General features: G+C 43.5%; 1 protein-coding gene across 2 annotated transcripts in view; it reads right to left on the reverse strand.

Moving 5' to 3' along the window:
* Nucleotides 1–20,811, reverse strand: part of DNAH3 (dynein axonemal heavy chain 3) — a 196,863-nt gene that overhangs the window by 99,407 nt on the left and 76,645 nt on the right. For both annotated transcript variants that reach the window (XM_029220957.1, XM_029220958.1), the window contains 12 exons: nt 19,011–19,127; nt 17,937–18,116; nt 17,122–17,258; nt 15,947–16,148; nt 14,218–14,310; nt 12,253–12,363; nt 8,702–8,816; nt 6,534–6,732; nt 5,181–5,289; nt 4,838–4,951; nt 3,657–3,833; nt 1,512–1,603 (listed from right to left, as the gene is read on the reverse strand). In XM_029220957.1, the coding sequence (XP_029076790.1) occupies nt 1,512–1,603; nt 3,657–3,833; nt 4,838–4,951; nt 5,181–5,289; nt 6,534–6,732; nt 8,702–8,816; nt 12,253–12,363; nt 14,218–14,310; nt 15,947–16,148; nt 17,122–17,258; nt 17,937–18,116; nt 19,011–19,127 (1,646 nt within the window). The remainder of the gene's footprint in view (nt 1–1,511; nt 1,604–3,656; nt 3,834–4,837; nt 4,952–5,180; nt 5,290–6,533; nt 6,733–8,701; nt 8,817–12,252; nt 12,364–14,217; nt 14,311–15,946; nt 16,149–17,121; nt 17,259–17,936; nt 18,117–19,010; nt 19,128–20,811) is intronic.

Here is a 20,811-nt window from a genome sequence, read left to right on the forward strand (position 1 = left end):
CACACACACACACACACACACACACACACACACACACACACACACACTTGGGAAGATTACATCAAACGATTAACAATGTTAATGCCTAAAGAGTAGGACTAAGGGTCACAAAGGGGACACTCATTTTTGCATTTCTGTAACATTACAATTTTTTTCAATATCCATGTTTTACTTTTTTAATTTAAGAAAACCAATTCAAAATTTAACATACTCAGCACACAATACATGTATGCTCATGTGCACTGCCATATCTTATTTTTCCTGGGCACACGGGGGGGACCACATTTCCTAGCCTCCCACACAGTTACGGGTGGCCGCATCACTGAGTCCTAGCCAGTGGCATATGAATGAAAGGGAAGTGTGCCACTTTGAGGGCTGGTCCATAAAAACCTCCTCCATAAGATCCTCTATGCTCATGTGTTGTAGCTGTGAGATATAAGTAACCTGGGTCCCTGGGGAAGAACTCCTCTGATCACAAACACCCATTTTAGATTTCTAGGGAGTGAAAAATAAACTTTTGCTATGCTAACCCATTGGAATTTGGAGGTCAGGTTTACCCTAACTAATGTACTTATGCACATTCCCCTTGCAGGGCTCCTCTCTAACAAGACTGATTTACTTTAAAAGCAAAGACCGTGTTGCTCATCAGCACCTAGCACAGGGCTGGGCATGAGGTAGGTGGTTTGCCAATTGGATAAATAAATGAATTGAACAGGCAAATCAATGTAACCCAAGTCTCCTACAGAAAAAATAAACCTCTTATGACTGAGGCAGCCTCTTAGCCTAGGAAGGATGGCACATTCTGTTGAGAATATCTGCAGCCCCTTGCATTAACAGCAAGGACCTCCAGGCCACAAAGACACTGTGGGCCTTGTGGAGATAACTGCAGTAACAAAAAATCAATTGATTATGGGCAAGACAATGTAAAAAGACAAATGTAAAATTTGAAATAGATCAATAAAAGGCATTTTACAATAAATATTCACAACTCTGGGTGCATGTGATAAAGACACTGATGCTTGTGTATGTCTCCGTCTTAGAAAACTGGGTAATACTTGAATGAGAGATAACCAAGTTGATTTGAGTAAATAAATATTATATTGATAACAATGTTAATTCTAAATTATATTAATTTTTCCTCTTCAATCTTGGAATAACTTCATGTTTTTCAGTCTCGCCTTAAGTCATTTAGGAGTGTGTGTGTGTGTGTGTGTGTGTGTGTGTGCTAGAGTGAAGGGTAGAGAATAGATGAGCGATTCTTCCTTAGGAGAAGTCCAGGTATATACAAATAGAGTGGAGGCCCTTTCTTGGTAATCTGAGCCATTTCCTAGTCAGGGATGGGGTCAGGACCAAGACCAGGGCTATGTGCTTTCTGATCAACTTGTGAGTAAAAGCAGTTTCTCAAGTTTCTCTCTTTTTTTTCCAATGGACAATTTACCTTGAATCCACCCCACAAAAAGCCACTCTGTCACTCTTTCTTTAGAACGCACTAGAAAGCCAATACAACGTACCTTCTGGAGTCTAGAAACCCCATAGAGTAGAGGGAGATTTCTCCAATGAGGCCATAATCTGGCACCATCATGGCCACTGTCCGAAACAAGGCCTGGAAAAGAAACAGCCCTCTAAAAATAAGATTTCATGTAAAGAACCTAAACACATAAGGTGAAAATGGGGGAAGGTACATCTACAGAGGCAAAGAGAAGTAACATGATCATTCAGACCACCCAGTGACAATCAAGGAAAGGAGGGCTGGAGGACAAATCAGTGCAGAAGGACTGTCTTTACTGGACAGATCCACTGCTCCATGATCCTCCCCACTAGCCTTGTCCAGGTACATGTGTCACATTGGGTCCCTCAGTGGTTGTGTGGAAGGCCTTAGGTGCTGGTATCCTAGCAACACCTCATCCTCCTATGCCAAATGAGCATCATTCAACTATTGGAGCTTTCCGGTGTTCAGTGTAGACAGTAGAAGTCATTCAGGGATGCAGGATAATTATGTATCAGGAGAATCCTGAAGTCAGACAAATCTTGATTTGAGTCCTTGTTCTGTTAGCTACTAACTGTGGGTAAGTTATGTAACCCCTCCAGACCTCAGGTCTTTCATCTCAAGATGTACAAACAACTGTGCCCTCTTCATAGTTATCATGAGAACAAATGATCCTATGTAAGTGAAGTGCTTAAAAAGGTGTGTGGCACATAGTGAGGGCTCAAGAAACATCAGCTATTGTTTCTAATATCTTGGATCTAATATCTTAGATCTTAGAGGAGAAGTGACTTGCCCAAGTCATGCAGTTAGAGGTAGAGCCAGGGCTAGAATCCAGGCTTCCTGACACCAACCCTGGGTACCTTCTACTATGCCACACTGTCTCATGAAAGTTGTTTGTGCAGATCTAACATGGTTGTTGGCTGGGAGGGGTGCAGGGGGGAATTACATCAACTGGGCACTCTAAAATGAGAAATGTGGGTCCAAATTCTACTTTGGTGTCCCTGGCCTATGCTGACCTAGAGAGGAAGAGTCACCCTTAGGGATCTCTTTGACTTCTTTTTCATTCCCAAGGAGGAGGAGGAGTGGCTTGTCTGAATTAGATTCCAGGGAACTAATCAGAATGTGCTTCTAGCAGATGGAGCATCATGTACTAAAGTCAGTGAATGTCGGTTTTGTCCAGGTCTCTCTTACATCTTTCACGCAAGGGAATGGAGCAATAACTTGAAAGGAAATCCATAAAGAAGCAGGCCTAGAATTTTCCCTCTGGTTGCTCTTTTCATGCAGTTGGGGTGCTAGGTGCTCTTCCCACAGGTGAAGACCCATTCATCTTGCACTGTGCGTTTTTTCCTTCCATGAGAGCAGCATGCTGAGGTCATCTAGTGCCTGTTCCCTTAAGATGGCCTGGTTGGAATTCTCTCTCTTCCCCTTCAGAGGCACTTGCCTCCTCCCACTAGCAGCAGGGCCAAAGCTTATTGCCACAGCCGTAGCTCAGGCCAGCTCAGCAGTAGGTACCAGGGACATAGAAGCTCTCTTGTTATCTCTCTAGCTGGTTGGAACAGCCTGCTTTGGTGTGGACACCACTTAGGCCTAACCAGCTTAGCTCCACGTGCTCTAGTATTGGTCTACCAGCGTTCTCTGTGTTGAACTTTGATGCTCTCTTATAAGCAGATCTGTTTTATTTGGCCTACAGTGATTTTTTTTTTTTTGCATTGAGACAGGATCTAAAAATAAGATTTCATGTAAAAATCCAAATTTCTGGCTTTTCCTGAAAAATGAGAAGATCTGACAATTCCTGCTTGGCAACAGTAGGCTGGGGCTAAGTAGGGGCTGCTGCCTCTAGATGGGGCATTTGTCAGAGTCCCTACCAGGCCCAGCTGGCTTTTCTCATTTATATTAACTGTCTGACCCCTGTAGACAACAGAAATAGTGATACTTCTTCCAGTGATCATTGTTGCCTCTTTGCCATTGGTTACTATGTATATATTTCCTCCCATCTCATGAGACCTAGTTGGGGAGATGGTTGAGTTCTGAAGCCAAGTAACGTCTTTACTTCTCACAGCTGAAGAATGTCAACTGGTTCCATTATTTGGCTTTTCTGTGAGACCCTCGGGTACTTCCGAAGGTTTCTATACCATAAAGTACACCCAGTAGTTACACACTCAGTATTTACCTTGAGGTTATCTGGCAGCTCAGCCCTGCCAGCATACCCAGGGTTCATGGTGATGAAGACAGCACAGGTTGGGTTCAGAGAGAGCTCAGTGCCTTCAAAGATGAACATCTTTAGCTTCCGGATAATGGCTTGTTGAATGCTGAGAATCTGCTGAGCTACCACAGATAGCACTTCTACCTGAAGTGAGAATGGCTGGTTGATTTGAGCTCCTGCTTCTGACAGCCACCAACCCCACTATGCCAAAGTACCCTTCACTTAGCAAAGAAAGAACCCCATCACCTGAGAATAAGACCTTCACATTCAAAATTAGGAGCATGATTTAGGGTTTTGGTAAAGGAAAAGAAAATTGGTGTGTATATGCATGCATACATGTGCATACGTGTGTGTGTAAGTAGTTTCCATAGTATGTTATCTTTGGGTTTTTTTTGTTTGTTTGTTTTTGTTTTTGTTTTTTTTTGCGGTATGCGGGCCTCTCACTGTTGTGGCCTCTCCCGTTGCGGAGCACAGGCTCCGGACGCACAGGCCCAGTGGCCATGGCTCACGGGTCCAGCCACTCTGCGGCATGTGGGATCTTCCCGGACCGGGGCACGAACCCGTGTCCCCTGCATCAGCAGGCGGACTCTCAACCACTGCGCCACCAGGGAAGCCCCTCTTATCTTTGTTTTACCTTTGTTCCAGCACCTAGCATAATGCTTCACCCATAGTATGTGTTTATTGGTTCAAGTTGCATGTTTACATTTCCTAATCTCCATTCCCTACCCAAATAGAATTAACCACCCCCTCTTTTGTGATGACTCCTCTGTACCACTGCTATAGACTTCTCTCATATTCTATTTGTATCGTTTAATTTTTATTTCCCTTTGCTAGACTGTAACAGTCTAGAGGGCAAAACCATTTTTTCTCACCTTTGTATCATGAACACATGCAGAGTATCTGACATAGAGTAGCTGCTCAATAAATTTTTGAATGAGCAAGTGAGGGAATCAATTTGGTGAGAATGTTTATGTGTATAAAACATGCATTTTGTCTCCTTGGGGCTGTTTTTGTTTGGTTCATTGAGTACTTACTCTGTGCAAAGGGCCTTAGAGGAGACATAAATCCCTGTCACTGAGGAACTGAGAGCCCAGAAAAAAGTCCCTGCATGTCCAAACCCTCCATTCAGTAGCCCAGTAGCGAGTTACCTCAATCCTGTTGAACTCATCAAAGCAGGCCCATGCTCCAGCCTGGGCCAGCCCTTTGAAGAACTTCCCCATGGCTTTGTAATCTAGACCATCTGAGCAGTTGAAGACCACACACTAGAGAGAGGGAGGATGTGGGCACCATTCAGGATGGGTTTCCTCCCATCTGAATCACCCTGCACCATGAAACAGAGGTGGGGGCTCCCCTCTTCCTGTTTCACTGAAGGAGGTGGAGCCCCACTCTGCCTGTTACTCCGAGCCATCTTGAACTTCATGCCAATTCCCCTGGACAGGAGTCCAGAGAGGGTTGGGAAAAAGAGTGTGCGGATGGACAGCATTTCCCTACCTGCTTGGCCAAAGCTCTGGCTAGATCTTTGGTGGTTTCTGTCTTGCCTGTCCCAGCTGGACCCTCTGGGGCTCCTCCAAGGTTCAGCTTCAAAGCCCCCATCAGTGTCCTAAGGAGAAGAGAATGAGAACTCAGTGCCAAGTCCTAAGGCACAGGAAAGAAATTTGCTTTTGGTTTATTTTGTTTTGACTCAGACAAGTAATTAAATATTTTTCCCTGATTATATGAGCAATACATCATCATTTTAAAAAGTTCTATTTTACTCAGTGTTGTAACCTCGGCACCTGGTACATGGGTGACACCTATAAGCATTTGTTTGAATGAATGATTGAATGGATAAATGAATATATACTTACTAAATGAATCAAAGAAAAGTAAAAAGTCCTCATGAACTCCACATTCCAAAGATCACCAATGCCAATGGAATGATGGAAAATAAATATATTTCTTCCACTAGGTTATGAACTCTTGAGCTCAGGACCCATATTTGATTCAGTTCCATATGGCAGGCACAAGATAAATGCTAGAAATGAATGATGTGTTAACTGTGGTTCCACAGCCCCTTGTATGAGCCTCTATAATTTCAGTTAACACACTTTCTTGTTATCACCTGAGGGTGTGTCTCTCCCCCACCCCATTAGGTTGAGGGTTCCTGGAGGTCATACACCATGCACAGGAAAGTTCAAGAAATGGTTGTTGAACAATGAGTGGAATAGATAAATGAAGAACAGAAATCATAGAACATAGAAAACAAGTGACTGAGGACTCTGAAATTTAAAAAATACTCAGGTACTATTTTTATAATTAAAAAAATTCCACTCTAAGGAATGTATAAAATCAAAGAAAAATTGACAAGTTCACAAAGTCCAGATTTCTAAAGTTATAAATTCCAAGCAAAGTGGCAAAGCACTTTGCTGAGCCCAGAATGGCCATACCTCTTCATCAGACTGGATGGCAGAGCTCCGAGACTCCTTGCCTGGGTCCTTTACCTGGCCCCTTTTCTATCTCTGGCCATGGGATCTCCAGGCACCATCTTGATTCCTGCCACTGGAGACCTTTCTACTTAAGCACTGTGCCATTTTCAAGGAGAGGCATCAACGTGCTAATTGTTGGCTTGAACACATTAATTTGCATTAGATTAGGACTCCTACTGGGTTCTCATTTCTGGCCTAAGGCCCAGTTTCCATACCCATCTGCATGACCATGGTGACGAAGGGAAAAATTCTAAAATCTGAGAAACTAAAATATAGACGGTGAAGGTAACAAACTCAAGATGCTCTAAACTTCTTCCCCAGGCTTTCCTTTTGGAATTCTCTATTCACCCTTCAGGTCTGGGGGAGCCCCAGAGTTTACCTGTAGCAGCGGTCAGTGAGGGGCGTAATCACCAGCCGGGGGGAGTTTCCCAGGTACTCATAGCCGTATAAGGCTTCTGTAGTGATCATCTTCACCTGTACATCCTTGGCATCCCAGTAGTAGCGCAGTTGGGAGATCCACTGGAAATCATTCAGATCACAGACACTGTCTTCAGATAACTTGGCGACCACATCACGAGCTGTGGGGACACAGACGTGGAAACACACACTTGCAGAGCCATCAGCATCCTCCCGTCTTCATGGATTCCTCAGAAGGGTCTGACTGAGGATGTCATCAAGGCCACCCCTCACTATCTCGACAATTTTAGGCTCAACTATCCTCCTCGCCCATCCCCAAACTTCAAGCAACATCTGTATTTATGTATTATATAAATTTATAGTATTAGCTACTGTTATCACTCCCAAACTCTTGGGAGGCTGAACCAGAGGGGTTTGCAATTTGTAGTTGCCCCAAATGCTATCTTATCCCCAGTGTGACCCTTTTGGCCCTGTTCCAGGCCTCTAGATATCTTAAGAGAATGCGATCTGCCTTGCCTGATATAGTTAGCAAGGGCAGGGGTCCCATGAATCTTTGTTAGATGTATTCTTTCCACGAAGGGGGGTGTCTGAGAAACTAACTAGGAGATACATTTCTAGGTTTTCTCCTTTCTGTCATGGGATTGTGAGCCTAATTTAATTTTCTCACAGTGATGGGAGCCCTGAAGTTGATGAGTGGACATAAGTTTATGAGAATAATTCATTATTTTTCAGGTAGCTCACAGGGCAAGTGCTACTGTGATCTTAGAACTAGTAGAGCAGCTTGAAATCAGGATCTCAGAAATATAACTTTGCAAAGGGACACTTCTGTAAGTCTACTGCCTCTCTGTGAGAGAAATCTTTATTACAGTAAAATCCAAAACCCTTCAGAGAAGAGTCCTTGCAGAAGATTACACCAACAGCTCTTCCATTCACCCCAAGGAATTTAATTCCACACCAGATTCCTGGGAGAACCCAGAGAGTGGTGGCAGGAGCAGGGTATGTGTGAGAGATCCAAGAGGAAGGTGAATCTCAAGGCACTCGGTTGTGGATACCTTCCCTATGCAGTGTATGTTCGTGTGTTTGTGCATGAATGTGTGTGTGTGTGTGCGTGTGTGTAAACCCAACCACTCTGAGGTATCCTGGGCAGTAACCATGCTTGCACTTATTACTCCTACCAGTTAAATATGTAGCCAGATGAAGATCACATTCTCCCTTCTCTCCTCCGGATTTTATGCTAGTCTATCCAAATGAAATCAGATTGAAATGAGCATCAGGGATTGAAATGAGCATCAGGGAGTTCCCTGGTGGCCTAGTGGTTAGGATTCCAGGCTTTCACTCCCGTGGCCCAGGTTCAATCCCTGGTCAGGGAACTGAGGTCCCACAAGCCATGTGGCCAAAAAAGAAATGAGCATCAGCCTCACAGAGAGTAAGATGCATGAACTGCCAGTAGGAAGCTGGGTGTGTAAGCAAAAGAGACACTGTTCCCAGGCAACAAGTTTGGTCCAGCCCTAGTTTCCTTGGTGATGATGGCTTGACGGTGTGGGGGTTGTTTGCTCTACATAAAGACCTGGTTCTTCTTCCTCCTTTCCTCCTTCTTTCCTTCTCTCTCTCTCTCTCTTTTTTAGGAAAAGCTGGAAGGCATCCTCTCTTACCCATTCCCTCCCTGCATCACTGCCCATTTCCAATCTCTGGGTTTGGAATCAGACATAAATTCAAATTACAAAAGCATCTCTGCTACTTACTAGCTGTGTGCCTCTCAGCAAGTTATTTGCCTCTATAAACCTCAGGCTCTTAATCTGTGAGATGTGTATAAAAATAAGACAATGTATGTCAAGCACTTAGCACAAAGCTTGGCACCAAGTAAGTATTCAAAAATGTTCATTAAGATCAGTACAGGGAAATCGATCCGAGTTGGTAAATCTCAGAAAGGTTGGGGATGGGAGGGGAAAACATAAGATGGAGATACACAGAAGCACTGACTCCTCTCCTTACCCCCTCACTTACTTTCAGTTGCAGAAGCCTCTTCCTAATGAGAAAAGGGACCTGAGTCATTCCATCCAGAAGGGAGAGAGGCAAGCCTGGCAGCTCTTACTGGACAGTCAGTAATGCGAGGCAAACCTCCTTGCTTACCGTGGACATCAATGACTGTGAGGGCCCCAAGGGTGAGTCGAGCCCCACTGCTCAGTTTTCCTCGCACCAGCTGGACAATCTGTGCAATCTGATCATTGCTCTTTTTCAGAAAATCCTAGCAGGGGGGTAAGATGGAACAATGGGTTAAACTGGATTCTCTTCTGGTAATCCCTTTTCTGGAATGACACCATCCACAACCCCATGGTCCAAACCAGACTCCTGGATGTCATCCCTCAAGCTCCCTTTCCCTCACCCCTAGTCATTAACATTGAGACAAATTTCAAATGCATTACGCTAACTGAAAGAATTCAGATTTGAAAGCCTAGATACTATATGATTCCATTTTATAATATTGTGGAAAAGGCAAAACTATAGGGACAGAAAACAAAATGGTAGTTGTCAGAGGCTGAGAATAGGGGAAAGGGTTGACTACAAAGGGTATGAGGAAAATTTTAGGGTGTTTGGAACTATTCTATGTCTTGACTGTGATGGTGGTTACACAACTGTATGTGCTTGTCAAAATTCAGAAATGCACACTAAAGGGCTTCCCTGGTGGCGCAGTGGTTGAAAGTCCACCTGCCGATGCAGGGGACACGGGTTTGTGCCCCGGTCCAGGAAGATCCCACATGCCGCGGAGCGGCTGGGCCCGTGAGCCATGGCCACTGAGCCTGCGCGTCCGGAGCCTGTGCTCCACAATGGGAGAGGCCACAACAGTGAGAGGCCTGCGTACCGCAAAAAAAGAAAGAAATGCACACTAAAAAGGGTGAATTTTACTATATATAAATTAGGTAGTAAACCAGAATTAACAAAAATACGTGAAACTCAGATTAAAGTAGACGAAGGAGATATGAAAACTAAATGCATGTAAACATTAATCCTGGATTGGATCCTGAACCAGGATGAGTATAAAAGGTTTATAAAATAGATAATAATATTGTATCAATGTTGATTTCCTGATTTGGATAATTGTACTGTGGTTATGTAAGATGTTAATATGTGGGGAATCTGGATGAAGGGTGTATGGGAATTCTTTGTATTGTTTTTGCAATGTTATTTGCAGGTCTGACATTATTTCAAAATAAAGAGTTAAACAATAAAAATGAATTAAAAATGGGACTTCCCTGGTGGTGCAGTGGTTAAGAATCCGCCGGCCAATGCAGGGTACACAGGTTTAAGCCCTGGTCTGGGAAGGTCCCACATGCCACGGAACAACTAAGCCTGTGCGCCACAACTACTGAGCCTGCGCTCTACAGCCCACGAGCCACAACTACTGAGCCCACGCGCCTAGAGCCCATGCTCCGCAATAAGAGAAGCCACCACAATAAGTCTCCGCACTCCAACGAAGAGTAGCCCCCGCTCACCACAACTAGAGAAAGCCCTCATGCAGCAACGAAGACCCAATGCAGCCATAAATAAATAAATAAATAAAAACTGAAAAAAAAAAAAAAAAAAAGAGAGAATTAAAAATAAGTGAGACCACCCTAGGCTCATCTCATTTTCCCCACTTTCCTGTTATGGTCTTCTTTGGCAAATGATTTTAGCCCTCTGAGTCTCAGTCTCCTGATCTGTCAAATCCCGATAATTATAGCTATTCTTCAAGTGGTTTTGAGGATTAAATAACATAGTGTATGTAAAGCACTTGGCACAATGTCTGGTGTGAATAAAGAACCCAGTAAATAGTGGTGGTTGTTATTGTTATTAATTATAATATCCGTAGCACACAGCAAAAAAAAAAAAAAAAAAAAAGCCTTTTTGATGTGTCCCCATCACCCTTGGCGTGTCTGTAAAGCCGCTGGTGATGGAACTGCCCCCTGCATCTCTCTTAACCACATGCATTCCACAGCAATTCTGGACCAAACTGCCTTCAGTTGCTGGAATGCACTGTACTTTTCATTGTCGGACTTTTGCACATTCTGGTCTCTCTCTCTCCCTCCTCTCTCTCCTCTCTCTCCTCTCTCTCCTCTCTCTCTCTCTCTCTCTCTCTCTCTCTCTCTCTCTCTCTCTCTCGGGAGTGCTCTTTCTCTTGTCCCTATTCATATTTTATGTCTCCTCTTAGACACTGTTTTTCTGGGAAATCTTCCCCTCTCTTACTTTTCTCCTTCCTTCCCATGCTTTCTGGATCCCTGTACTTTCAGTATCATAGTTCTATAAAAGAACCTTTTTATCTCCCCCCACTAGACTGTAAATCCGTGAGGACAGGGACCATGACTGTCTCATTCACCTCTAATTCCATTTGCCTAGCAGCAAAGTCCCAGCTGCAATGTCAAACAAATATTTGTTAAATGAACAATGGGTAGATGGATGGATGGATAGCAATTCTGTACCAACACCTTTAGGATGCCAAGGCACATCATTCAGCATTCATTGTACTCCAGGGCTTGAATGTGTGATGGGAAGCACTCTCCTCTTTTACAGGTAGGAAAACTGGGGCACAGAGATACAGTCACAAAAGTCAGAACTTTTTAGTGTTTCTGAAGTTTGAAATGATGTACGTGAAAGCAGTTTGCACGTGTAAAGTGCAACACATCTTTTAGGAATTATCAACAAGATATCTGTAAAAAGTGAAACTTGGTCAAATACTAATATTCTAATTTTAATGTATAAAGCAAAATATAGTAAATTAAAATATATTCTAGCCACAGGCAATCATATTGTATATAGGGGGAATAACAGGAATTCTGATGAGATAATCATGGGAAACTATACCATGGTAAAAATGTTGGGAATGGAGTTACCATGTAGTCAGTCAAAAAATATTTATTGAGCAACTACTATGTGCTTGACACTGCAATAACCCCCTGAGATATAATAGTGAGGCAAGAAGACATGCCCCCTGCCCTGTGGGGTTTATAGCCTAGGATCTAAGTACTGAATAATTTACTAGCATCTCATTTAACCCTTCACAGTAGTAAGGTGTGGTGCTACAATTCCTTCCATTTTATAGACAAGGAGACTGAGGTTCAGGTTATGTAACTTGACCATGGTCACATATCTAACAGGTGGAGGTGTCAGAATTTGAACTCAAATCCATCCAGGTCTTGAACCCTCAAGTACAGGCATCGGTGGCAGAGTTAGCTGGAAATATGTGTGTCCGGATCTGAAGACAAGCAGGACCTGAGCATTCTTGGTCTCAAGAGAAAGCTGAAGGAAAAGCTGGAGGTGGGTTAGTGTTGGACTGGAGGTGGTAAGAAGGGATATGGTAGAGGGAGAGGAGAGGAAAACAGGACCAGGTGGCTTCTTGGCCCAGGAAGAAGATGAGCAGTCTCTGCTGGTAGAAATTCTGCCAGGTTGACAATTGGAAGCAAAGGCTGAAGAAACAGGATACTGCAGCCTAGAATTTCCGTCTGGGAAGAAATGTGAGAGTTCTTAAACTACAGAACTCCAGGACAGCCCTAATTCCCAAATCTCTGTCCCAAAGAGAACCCTGCCTTCTGTGACACCATGGGGCTGTTTATTTTTTTGTTTAGAAAAAAGGCTACTCTAATTATATGTCATTCAAATCATAATCAAGGTCAAATCTCCTCTACAAGCTTCATGACAGGCTCACTTACCGGTAGGGTCTTTTCAACCAGGGCTTGGGAAACCTCCTGGGTCCAAAAGATGGAGGAGACACAGATAACCACCTGGCCAGGCCACTGCAAGACCCAGTGATTACGAGGGACCTGGGAAAGTGCAGTGGGGCACATTGTAGGGTCAGTTCATCTTATGTGATTTAAACTGACTTCCTAAAAACATCTACCACCATCTTACCCCCTCAACAAAAACAAAATTCATCCCCAACCTCCGAGGCTACAAGGCTTGACATTTCCGGGATTACGGATTTATGTCTTCCTCCCTGAATTTTATGAAAAAGAAAAGGATCATCACCAACAATTTCATTAACTCTGTCGCCTATAAGTTGTCACTTGCCAGCTACCTCTACAAGGATTAAGTTATGACCTGCTGCAGCTGCTGACCTTCAGCACCCCCTGCAAGGAGCTCAGGGTGGAGATCAGGAATGAGGCACTCTGTGCTCTGGGAAAAACTGGCAGAACAGGTCTTCAGATAATTAGATATTTTCAGGAAACCATTTTATGAGCCCAATTCTTGCATCTCCTCGCATCTAGGAAAGCACTAAAACCCTTCATGGTGACGTCTGCTCCTCGTGACTAGCAGCGACCTTCACGAGACCAGCAGCAACCTTCTGCAAAAAATATGTGATGATTGCATGTACTCCCCCTTCACCAAAATCACATATATACTGACCTTCCCCCCTACTTCTTTGGAGCATTTTCTGAGAGATATCTGAAATGCTGTCTCCCAGTCTATAGTCCTCATTTTGCCCCAAATAAAACTTAACTCACAACTCTCATGTCGTGCATGTTTTTTTCAGTCAACAACTCCTTTCTTTCTTTTTTTTCTTTAATGCTCCCATCCAGGGATTTTACATAGTTATAATCAAGGTGTTGTTCAGAAAGTATTTATATAACTACTCCTTTTGATAGCTACATAACATTGCAGTACTGCCCCACGATTTTCTTAGCCATGACTGCCCTAACTTTTTTTAAACTATAGACAGGGAAATTATAGCCTGAGGGATAAATATGGCCATATCTGTTTTTGTAAATAAAGTTATATTGTAATACAGCCATGCCCCCTGCTGAACCCATCGTCCAAGGCTGCTTTTCTATTAGAAAGGCAAGGATAAATAGCTGTGCCTGGTGTATATTGCCTGCACAGCTGAAAACATTTACTCTCTGGTCCTTCACAGAAAAAGTGTGCTGTGTCTGGCTACAGATGCAATTGCATGAAATAACTTCATACAGGGAGCCGTTTTTCTTTAACTTAATTTTTGATTTGTAATATGTCATGGGACAAAGGACTGGTCTTTCATTTACGAGGCAAATACTACTGAGAGGGGCAGCAGGGTCAGTCCTTGGTACTTAGTGGGAAGGTGTTAATTGAATACCCCTTTTTTTTGATGGAAAAAGTCCTGGGGATAGGGGTGGGGGCCCCAAAGTGAGGAGCACCTAAAGTAGAGGAGACTAAATATCTAGTCTGCCAACATTAACCTTGCTGGGAGCTGGCTAAAGAGTAATTGCAACAGGTTCTTTTCCCTTAGGCCTTCTGTTACACAGGTCACCTAAAGCTTTGGGAGCTTAATGAGTTGTGCCCTTCAGGGCATGTGTAATGTTAAAAAAGCCTGGGGGAGGGGATGCTTAATTGGGGAGGGGCTCTAAATAAACCGCTTGCCATCAATTATTTTCACAGAAAGGACTGCCCCACAGAAAACAAAGGGTTCTGGCTCACAGGCTATGCTAGTGTCAGCTGCTTCTAACTGCAAACGTTTTATATTCAGAAATACATACACTGCCCCAGGATTTACAGGGAAAGGAGAAAGAGGCACAGAGGGGTCAGGTGTTACTCAGCAGGAGAGGGGTGGGCTTTAGCAGAAGACAGGCTTCCATTTAACCTTGTCCCCGAAGTTCTTGTTGGTGTACCAACACCCTGGCATGTGTACCCCAATTTTCATTTACCTGGACATATGCTTCAATCCCAAGTCTAATAACTTCCTGCATACTGGCAAGCATCATCTGTTCCACCTGCTGGAGCCATCTTTCCACCATGCCCTGTGGGTTGAGACAGACAGAGAGGCAGTGACAGTTAGCCAAGCCTGGAGGGAGGGACCATGGGCAGAAGCCAGCTTTCTCTCTGGACAGGGCTGGAGGGAGGCCAAAGGTTTGCACACCTTCAAGCCAGTATTCTTTAACTATTGGTTTTACACTTATTTACTGTATTCTAAGAAGTGTATGTCTCATAAAAAGGGGCAACAGGGAGCTTTTAACATGCACTTCTTTCATATCATTTTCTGGAAGACAACTGTAAATCAAGTTATTTATGTCTCTCTCAGGAGACAAATGACACATTTGCACTTCAGTCTGAGAAATAAAATATTGCCTCTGCCATATCAGTGATCAAAAGATGCTGCAGCCATCAGTGACTGCGGCCGCCACCTCCCAAAGTGAGCTGGTGAGCCCTGAGGGAACCCGGGGTGAGAAAACACAGGATACTGGCCCCGGATAGCTGACGTGCATATCAAAGGAAGGATTTCAGTGAGCCTAGACTTTTGCATTTTCCCATCCATAGAAAAGCACTAAATTCCTTAACTTGAGATATCTGGTTTTCTTTAATTAACAATAATCTTTTGAAGTTCAGACTACCTGCCCTTTGTTGCAAAACTCCTATATATCTCCCCTCCTTGCCTCCTCCAAGCCGTTTTCTCAGGGTTACTTGAGATGCTGCCTCTCCAGCTTGAAGTCCTAAGAATGTCCACTGAACAAAACACACCTCTTAACGTTTAGGTTGTGCTTTTTTTTTTTTAGTCGACAAGTTCATAAAATAAATTGCTCATTTCTAATTGAACAGTTCTAATTCTTGCATTATTCCAGTGGTCCCCAAACTTTGCTGTGCACTGGAATCATCTGGAGATCTTTAAAAATTATGGATGCCTGACTCCCACTCCCAGACATTCTGATTTAACTGGTATGGGATGCAAGCAGGGCATTTGGATTTTTTTAAAGCTCTACAGGTAATTTGAATGTGCAGCATATTATTCAGTGTTAGAATTTCAGGCAACTGTACCTGCTGACCTCAGGTGCTTGTGAGCTAGCCGGTGTCTGGTTTTAAGGTATGATCCCTGGTTGTTGCAACTTAAACGTGTGGGTGGCAAAAATGGCAAGGCAAGAGTACTTGTCTATTTCTACGCTGGGGTGCTGTCATGTTCAGCAAGAGTGGAAGTAACTTATATTTTACTCATTTGATAAGGGCACATGTATGAAAAATCTGAGCTAAATGGCATTAATTCCATGAAATATTATTGAAACACCTGCCCTTTAAACACCTTTAAAAACACCTGCCCCATCTGACCAGATCTCTTTAAAGTGGGCTCTGCTCATGGGGATTTAAACAGCATTAGTTGTTTGGATCTGATTCCTGCTGCTGCCTCCACATCAAGTTTGGTTGAAATCCTTCCACAAATTTAGGATGCCATGTGAATTGCAGTATAATCTCCATCTTAGAGATGAGCAAGTACACTCAGAAAGATTAGTTCCCCAAAGTCACCCCGTCATTAAGTTGTGTAATCTAAGTGTTCCACACCCAGGCAATCTGGAACCAGAGTCCAAATGTTTAACCAACATACAATCTGCCTCTCTGTGTTTCGCTCTGTTATGACGATAAGAACCAAAAATGAGTAAGTGGAGTTACTTTGGCTTGAGCTGGGGAGATTTTCTGTTTGAATGGAACGATTTCTTTTTCTGAGCTGATCATGCCCACAATCTCCATGCTGTCTGTAAACTCCAGCTTGGCAATTCCTTCAAAGCACTTCTTCAAGTGTGGTTGAACTCGGAGGGGGTCCTTTGTCTCTGACAAGATCTCCAACAGCTCATCATTTGATAGGAAGAAGAACCTATTGCAAAGCAAAGGAAGATGGCTACTGGAATCTCTTCTAAGAGCTTCTTTTTCCAACAAGGTGATACTCCCCAACAGGTAGATGACACTCGCGTGAACACCAGCTACTTCTAGAGTCTTATCTAAGGCCCACTCCTCTTCACCATTTTTCATCTAGGGCATAGAAGGTGGAGATGGTTTTGACTCAGAGCAAAAGAAAGGAAGAAAGCTGGTATATGTGGATTTTATATGGCTGGGAGAGAGGGGTTGCTACCAGGTGAAAGAAACCTGGATAGAGCAGTGGTTCTTAACCTTGGCTGCACTTTAGAATCATCTGCAGAGGTTATAAAAAAAAATTCCAATGCCAAGGTTCCACTTCCCAGAGATTGTAATATAACTGATCTAGGATTGGGTCTGGGAATTTGTATTTTTAAAACTCCCAGGCGAGGGGGCTTCCCTGGTGGCGCAGTGGTTGAGAGTCCACCTGCCGATGCAGGGGACACGCGTTCGTGCCCCGGTCCGGGAAGATCCCACATGCCGCGGAGCGGCTGGGCCCGTGAGCCATGGCCACTGGGCCTGTGCGTCCGGAGCCTGTGCTCCGCAACGGGAGAGGCCACAACAGTGAGAGGCCCGCACAAAAAAAAAAAATTTGCTTTCTAAGTTACACTAGCCACGTTTCAAGCACTGGATAGCCACGTGTGGCTAAGGACTCAAACTGAGGTCTGTTTAACTCCAAAGTCCAGGCTCTTGAGTACTATACCCCTCTAATTGGGTATCTGACCATGCTGGTTCCATTGGTGTCCATTCAACCTCACTCTAAATAGTGACCATGAAGACACACCTCACCCCCGAGAGCTGTCTTTTGGGGAATGGAAAACCTAGAAAGAATATGGAATAGATGAGTAGAAGCTAACTCTCAGTATGAAAAAATGTAATTCTACCTATATATGGGTCAAGAGGGCAACTTCAAGCAAGAGAGTGATGCTGGATACCTGGGGAAAAATAGTCTCTTCTTCTCCAAGTAGTCATTCAGCCCCTTCTGGATGTCCTCCAACAGAAGGTTGGCTTCTTGAAGCCTCTCAGCCATCCGTGGTTGGTCTGCTGCCATCAGAACCCTGGTATCTTTTACCTAGGTTCCATAAAAAAAGGTGATAATCATCATGGGGTTCCCAGACTCTGAGACTGGTTATTGTAATTAGTGTGCGACCAGCCCCTCAACTAATGACCCTCCTACCCTAATCACCTCCTAATCCCACAAGGTTGACTGCTCATATAACATGACCCTCTTCCTCTGGCCATGGTTGACTGGGCTGGGGTTGGGCACCTGAAACCAACAAAGCCAATTATATTTTAACTTCTGGGATTGTGGAATTCAGACCACGACATTCTATACTAGTCTGCGCTGGTCCCTTGAACATTTGTTAAACAACTGAGTAACTGAATACAGAGAATTACCTGAATTCTAAAATTATTCTCAACCTATAAAAGCTTTATTACATTATCGTGTAACAAATAAAATCTTATACCTCGTTAGGAATGAGAGCTAAATTATCCAAACTGCTAATAGTCACCTCCACGAAGTTGGGATTTCAAAAGGCCTCTACTTTTTATATTTCCTATTTCCATGTTTGAATTTTTAATAACAAATAACTTTTGAAATTAGAAAAAATTTATAGAGATACTGAATTTGCAAAAATCCAGTTTACTAATAGGTTTCAAGGGACATGGCTGCATTGCACAATGAGGAACATCTGTACGGCATCCCACATTCCTGATGGTGAGATGTGCTAGGTAGTAAAAAACTCACGGCTTGGGACATGAGTGATTTCCAGTAACTATCAACGATGGCAAATTTCCTGCCCTCTTCTGGCATCTGGGCTATGATGTCCTCTGAACTGAAGATTGGTTCCAGGTATAGCCAGGTGGCTTGGCATTTTAACCAGGCATCCAAAATTTCCTGCACGCGAACTAGCTTTTCTTCCCAGTTCTGCAAATTTAGCATTTCATATCTGAGTCATTAACATGCCACTCTGCATCACAGACCCACCGACAAATTGATGCATTTACTCATTCACTTGTTCTACAAATACTTATTGAGTGCCCACTATGTCCTGGTCACTCTTCTAGGCAAAGTGGATACAGCACTGAGAAAAAAAAAACAAGAGTCCTTGCCCTCATAGAGTTCTTTTCCTAGTGGAATAATCATAACAATAACAACAACAGTAATATTTATAAGGCTTACTCTGTGACAAGTGATGGTCTGAGTGCTTTATGTATGTGAAACCAATTTAATCCAACAGATTTATAAGGGAGATATTATTACAAAGCTCACTTCACAGGTGCAGAAACTGACATACAACTAATTCAAGTAACTTGTCCAAGGTCACACAACTGATAAGGGGCAGAGTCAGAATTTGAACCCAGGCAGTCTGGCTCAAGTTGGTGTCCTTAGCCTATCCCACTTCCACAGACAAAGAGCAAAGGAGGCCAAACCTCGTGTAATTTACATTCTAGATTACTATAGCCCATAAGATACTTTCCATATGTACTTTTGTTTGGTGCATTCAAATAATCTCACCTTCTCTTTTAGCAGACTGTTGCAAAAGCTCAGTCTGGCAGACTGTTATAAAGGCTTACTTGGATGGTTATTGCTTTCAGTGTTTTGTTGTTTTTTTTTCTAATCAAGAGAAAGTGAGTTTCTTTGTTAATTGGACTTAAAAACCTTCTTCCGGGACTTCCCTGGTGGTCCAGTGGTTAAGACTCCGCTCTTCCACTGCAGGGGGCACGGGTTGGATCCCTGGTCAGGGAACTGAGATCCCTCATGCCAAGAAACCCGGAGCTAACGGGCCATCACAAAACATTCAACCTCATTTCCTCTTACCCGGCATTCTGTTTCTATTGGTTTGACAAATGGAGAGCCACACATGGTCTGGGTCTTTATCACGTGATCATCAAGTAGCAGTTGAATGTCATCAACTGCACACAAGATGCTTGTGTCCTGTGAATAAAAATGAGCACCCCGTCAAAATCGCAAGACCTCTGCCCCACAGATTCTTATGCTGACCCTCAAAGTCCTCACAGCTCAGATCTCCACCCTTGTGGGACACTATGTCTTGTAGGAGGTGGAATTTTCTATTTTCTTCCTTGAAAATATTCTTAAAGACTTTTTTACCTCCTTTGCAGAAATCAAATACGGTCCAAGCCTAGACCTGCAACTAGCATCTGCTGAGAAGAGGAGGAGTTCTGTCCCCTTCCCTGTGTTCCTGCTTTTCTGTTCACTTGTTTTCCCGGCTCTCCCTCAGGTAGAATCAACTGCTAATCTGGTTAGGTCTAGACCTTTGGTTCCCAAACCGTGTGCCCCAGGGCACTGCAGCAAACTCACAGCAAATAACTGTGGTTATTTTAAAACAAAACACAAATGTTTTTCTTTTCATTTATACGCACTTTTTCCCAGACCTTTGTTCAGTTGATGGGACACAAATACTTAAGTTGTTTGAACCCAATTACTTCATAATAAAGCTGTTATGTATTTTTTTTGGACTAGAGAAGGGAACCATTTAAAAAGCACTCAGATACCAACAGCACCGGGAACCTCTGACTAAATAATTATTTGGCCACATTTTCCTGGTAGTTAGGGTTACTGTGCCTTAAAGGTTAGCCCCTGTAGATGGACTTTTCCTCCTGGGCCATGTGGCGAGAAAGCTGATAAGGGTCTGTCCCTTTGTGGTAGGTCTGGTCTTTCTTGCTCTGTTTTCACTTCTTTCAAACCTACATCTGGGTGGTTAATTTGGAGCGAGGATATATTCTCTCATCCACCTTTTACCAGCAGCCCTGCACTGACGGGTGTCCAGCTATTAATGAAGTGGTACCTCGATTCCCATTTTGCTGTTGACCCTTGTCTATAGCTACTTCAGTCAAAAACTCTGAAGACTGGCCAGATGTAACTGAGCTGTTATCAGGTTCCCCGACTTAACTGCTCATCTCAGCCCCACAGCCTCTAGCAGTATCTAATCCAATCAGATCCTGTAACAGCAAGTTGCTGGGACACACGGTCGCCTGGTCTTGCTGGGAGAGGCCCCCAGTTCTCCTCCCTCCCACTGGCTTGTCTACAGTTCTTAGTCAAGTGAAATCAAGGCATCAAGACAAAAAGGAAAAGAAGTCACAAAAGGATAACATGCAGCCTGGGGGAGGGAGGAGTATGGGAGCCCTTAGGGTTTTAGTTCTCAATCCACACTGCACTTTAGAAAACCCAGAGGTGCCTTAAAAATACAGATGCTCAGGCCAGAGTGATATTGTGATTTATAATAAGAAATGTATCTTTGGTCTTTGTTGCCGGCACAGCTCCTAAAACCCTTGGAATTTCCTAAGGGATGAGAGCAATAAAGGCATCTTTTGTTTTGTTATTGAGGTGGGTTTTTGGACCACACCAAAGGTTGGGGGCTGGTTGCCAGGAGAGCCAACCCTGTGATTAGAGGGTTGGAACTTTTAGTTCTACCATCCTGACTTCCTGGGAGGGGAACAGGGATAGAGATTGAGTTCAGTCACCAGTGGCCAATGTTTTAATCAACTATGCCAAAGTAATGAAGCCTCTATAAAAACACAAAAGGAGGAAGAGATATGGGAACATATGTATATGTATAACTGATTCACTTTGTTATACAGCAGAAACTAACACACCATTG

This window comes from Monodon monoceros, unplaced genomic scaffold, assembly GCF_005190385.1.
Source record: "Monodon monoceros isolate NGI ecotype Baffin Bay Population unplaced genomic scaffold, NGI_Narwhal_1 Super_Scaffold_13, whole genome shotgun sequence".
Lineage (NCBI taxonomy): Eukaryota > Metazoa > Chordata > Mammalia > Artiodactyla > Monodontidae > Monodon > Monodon monoceros.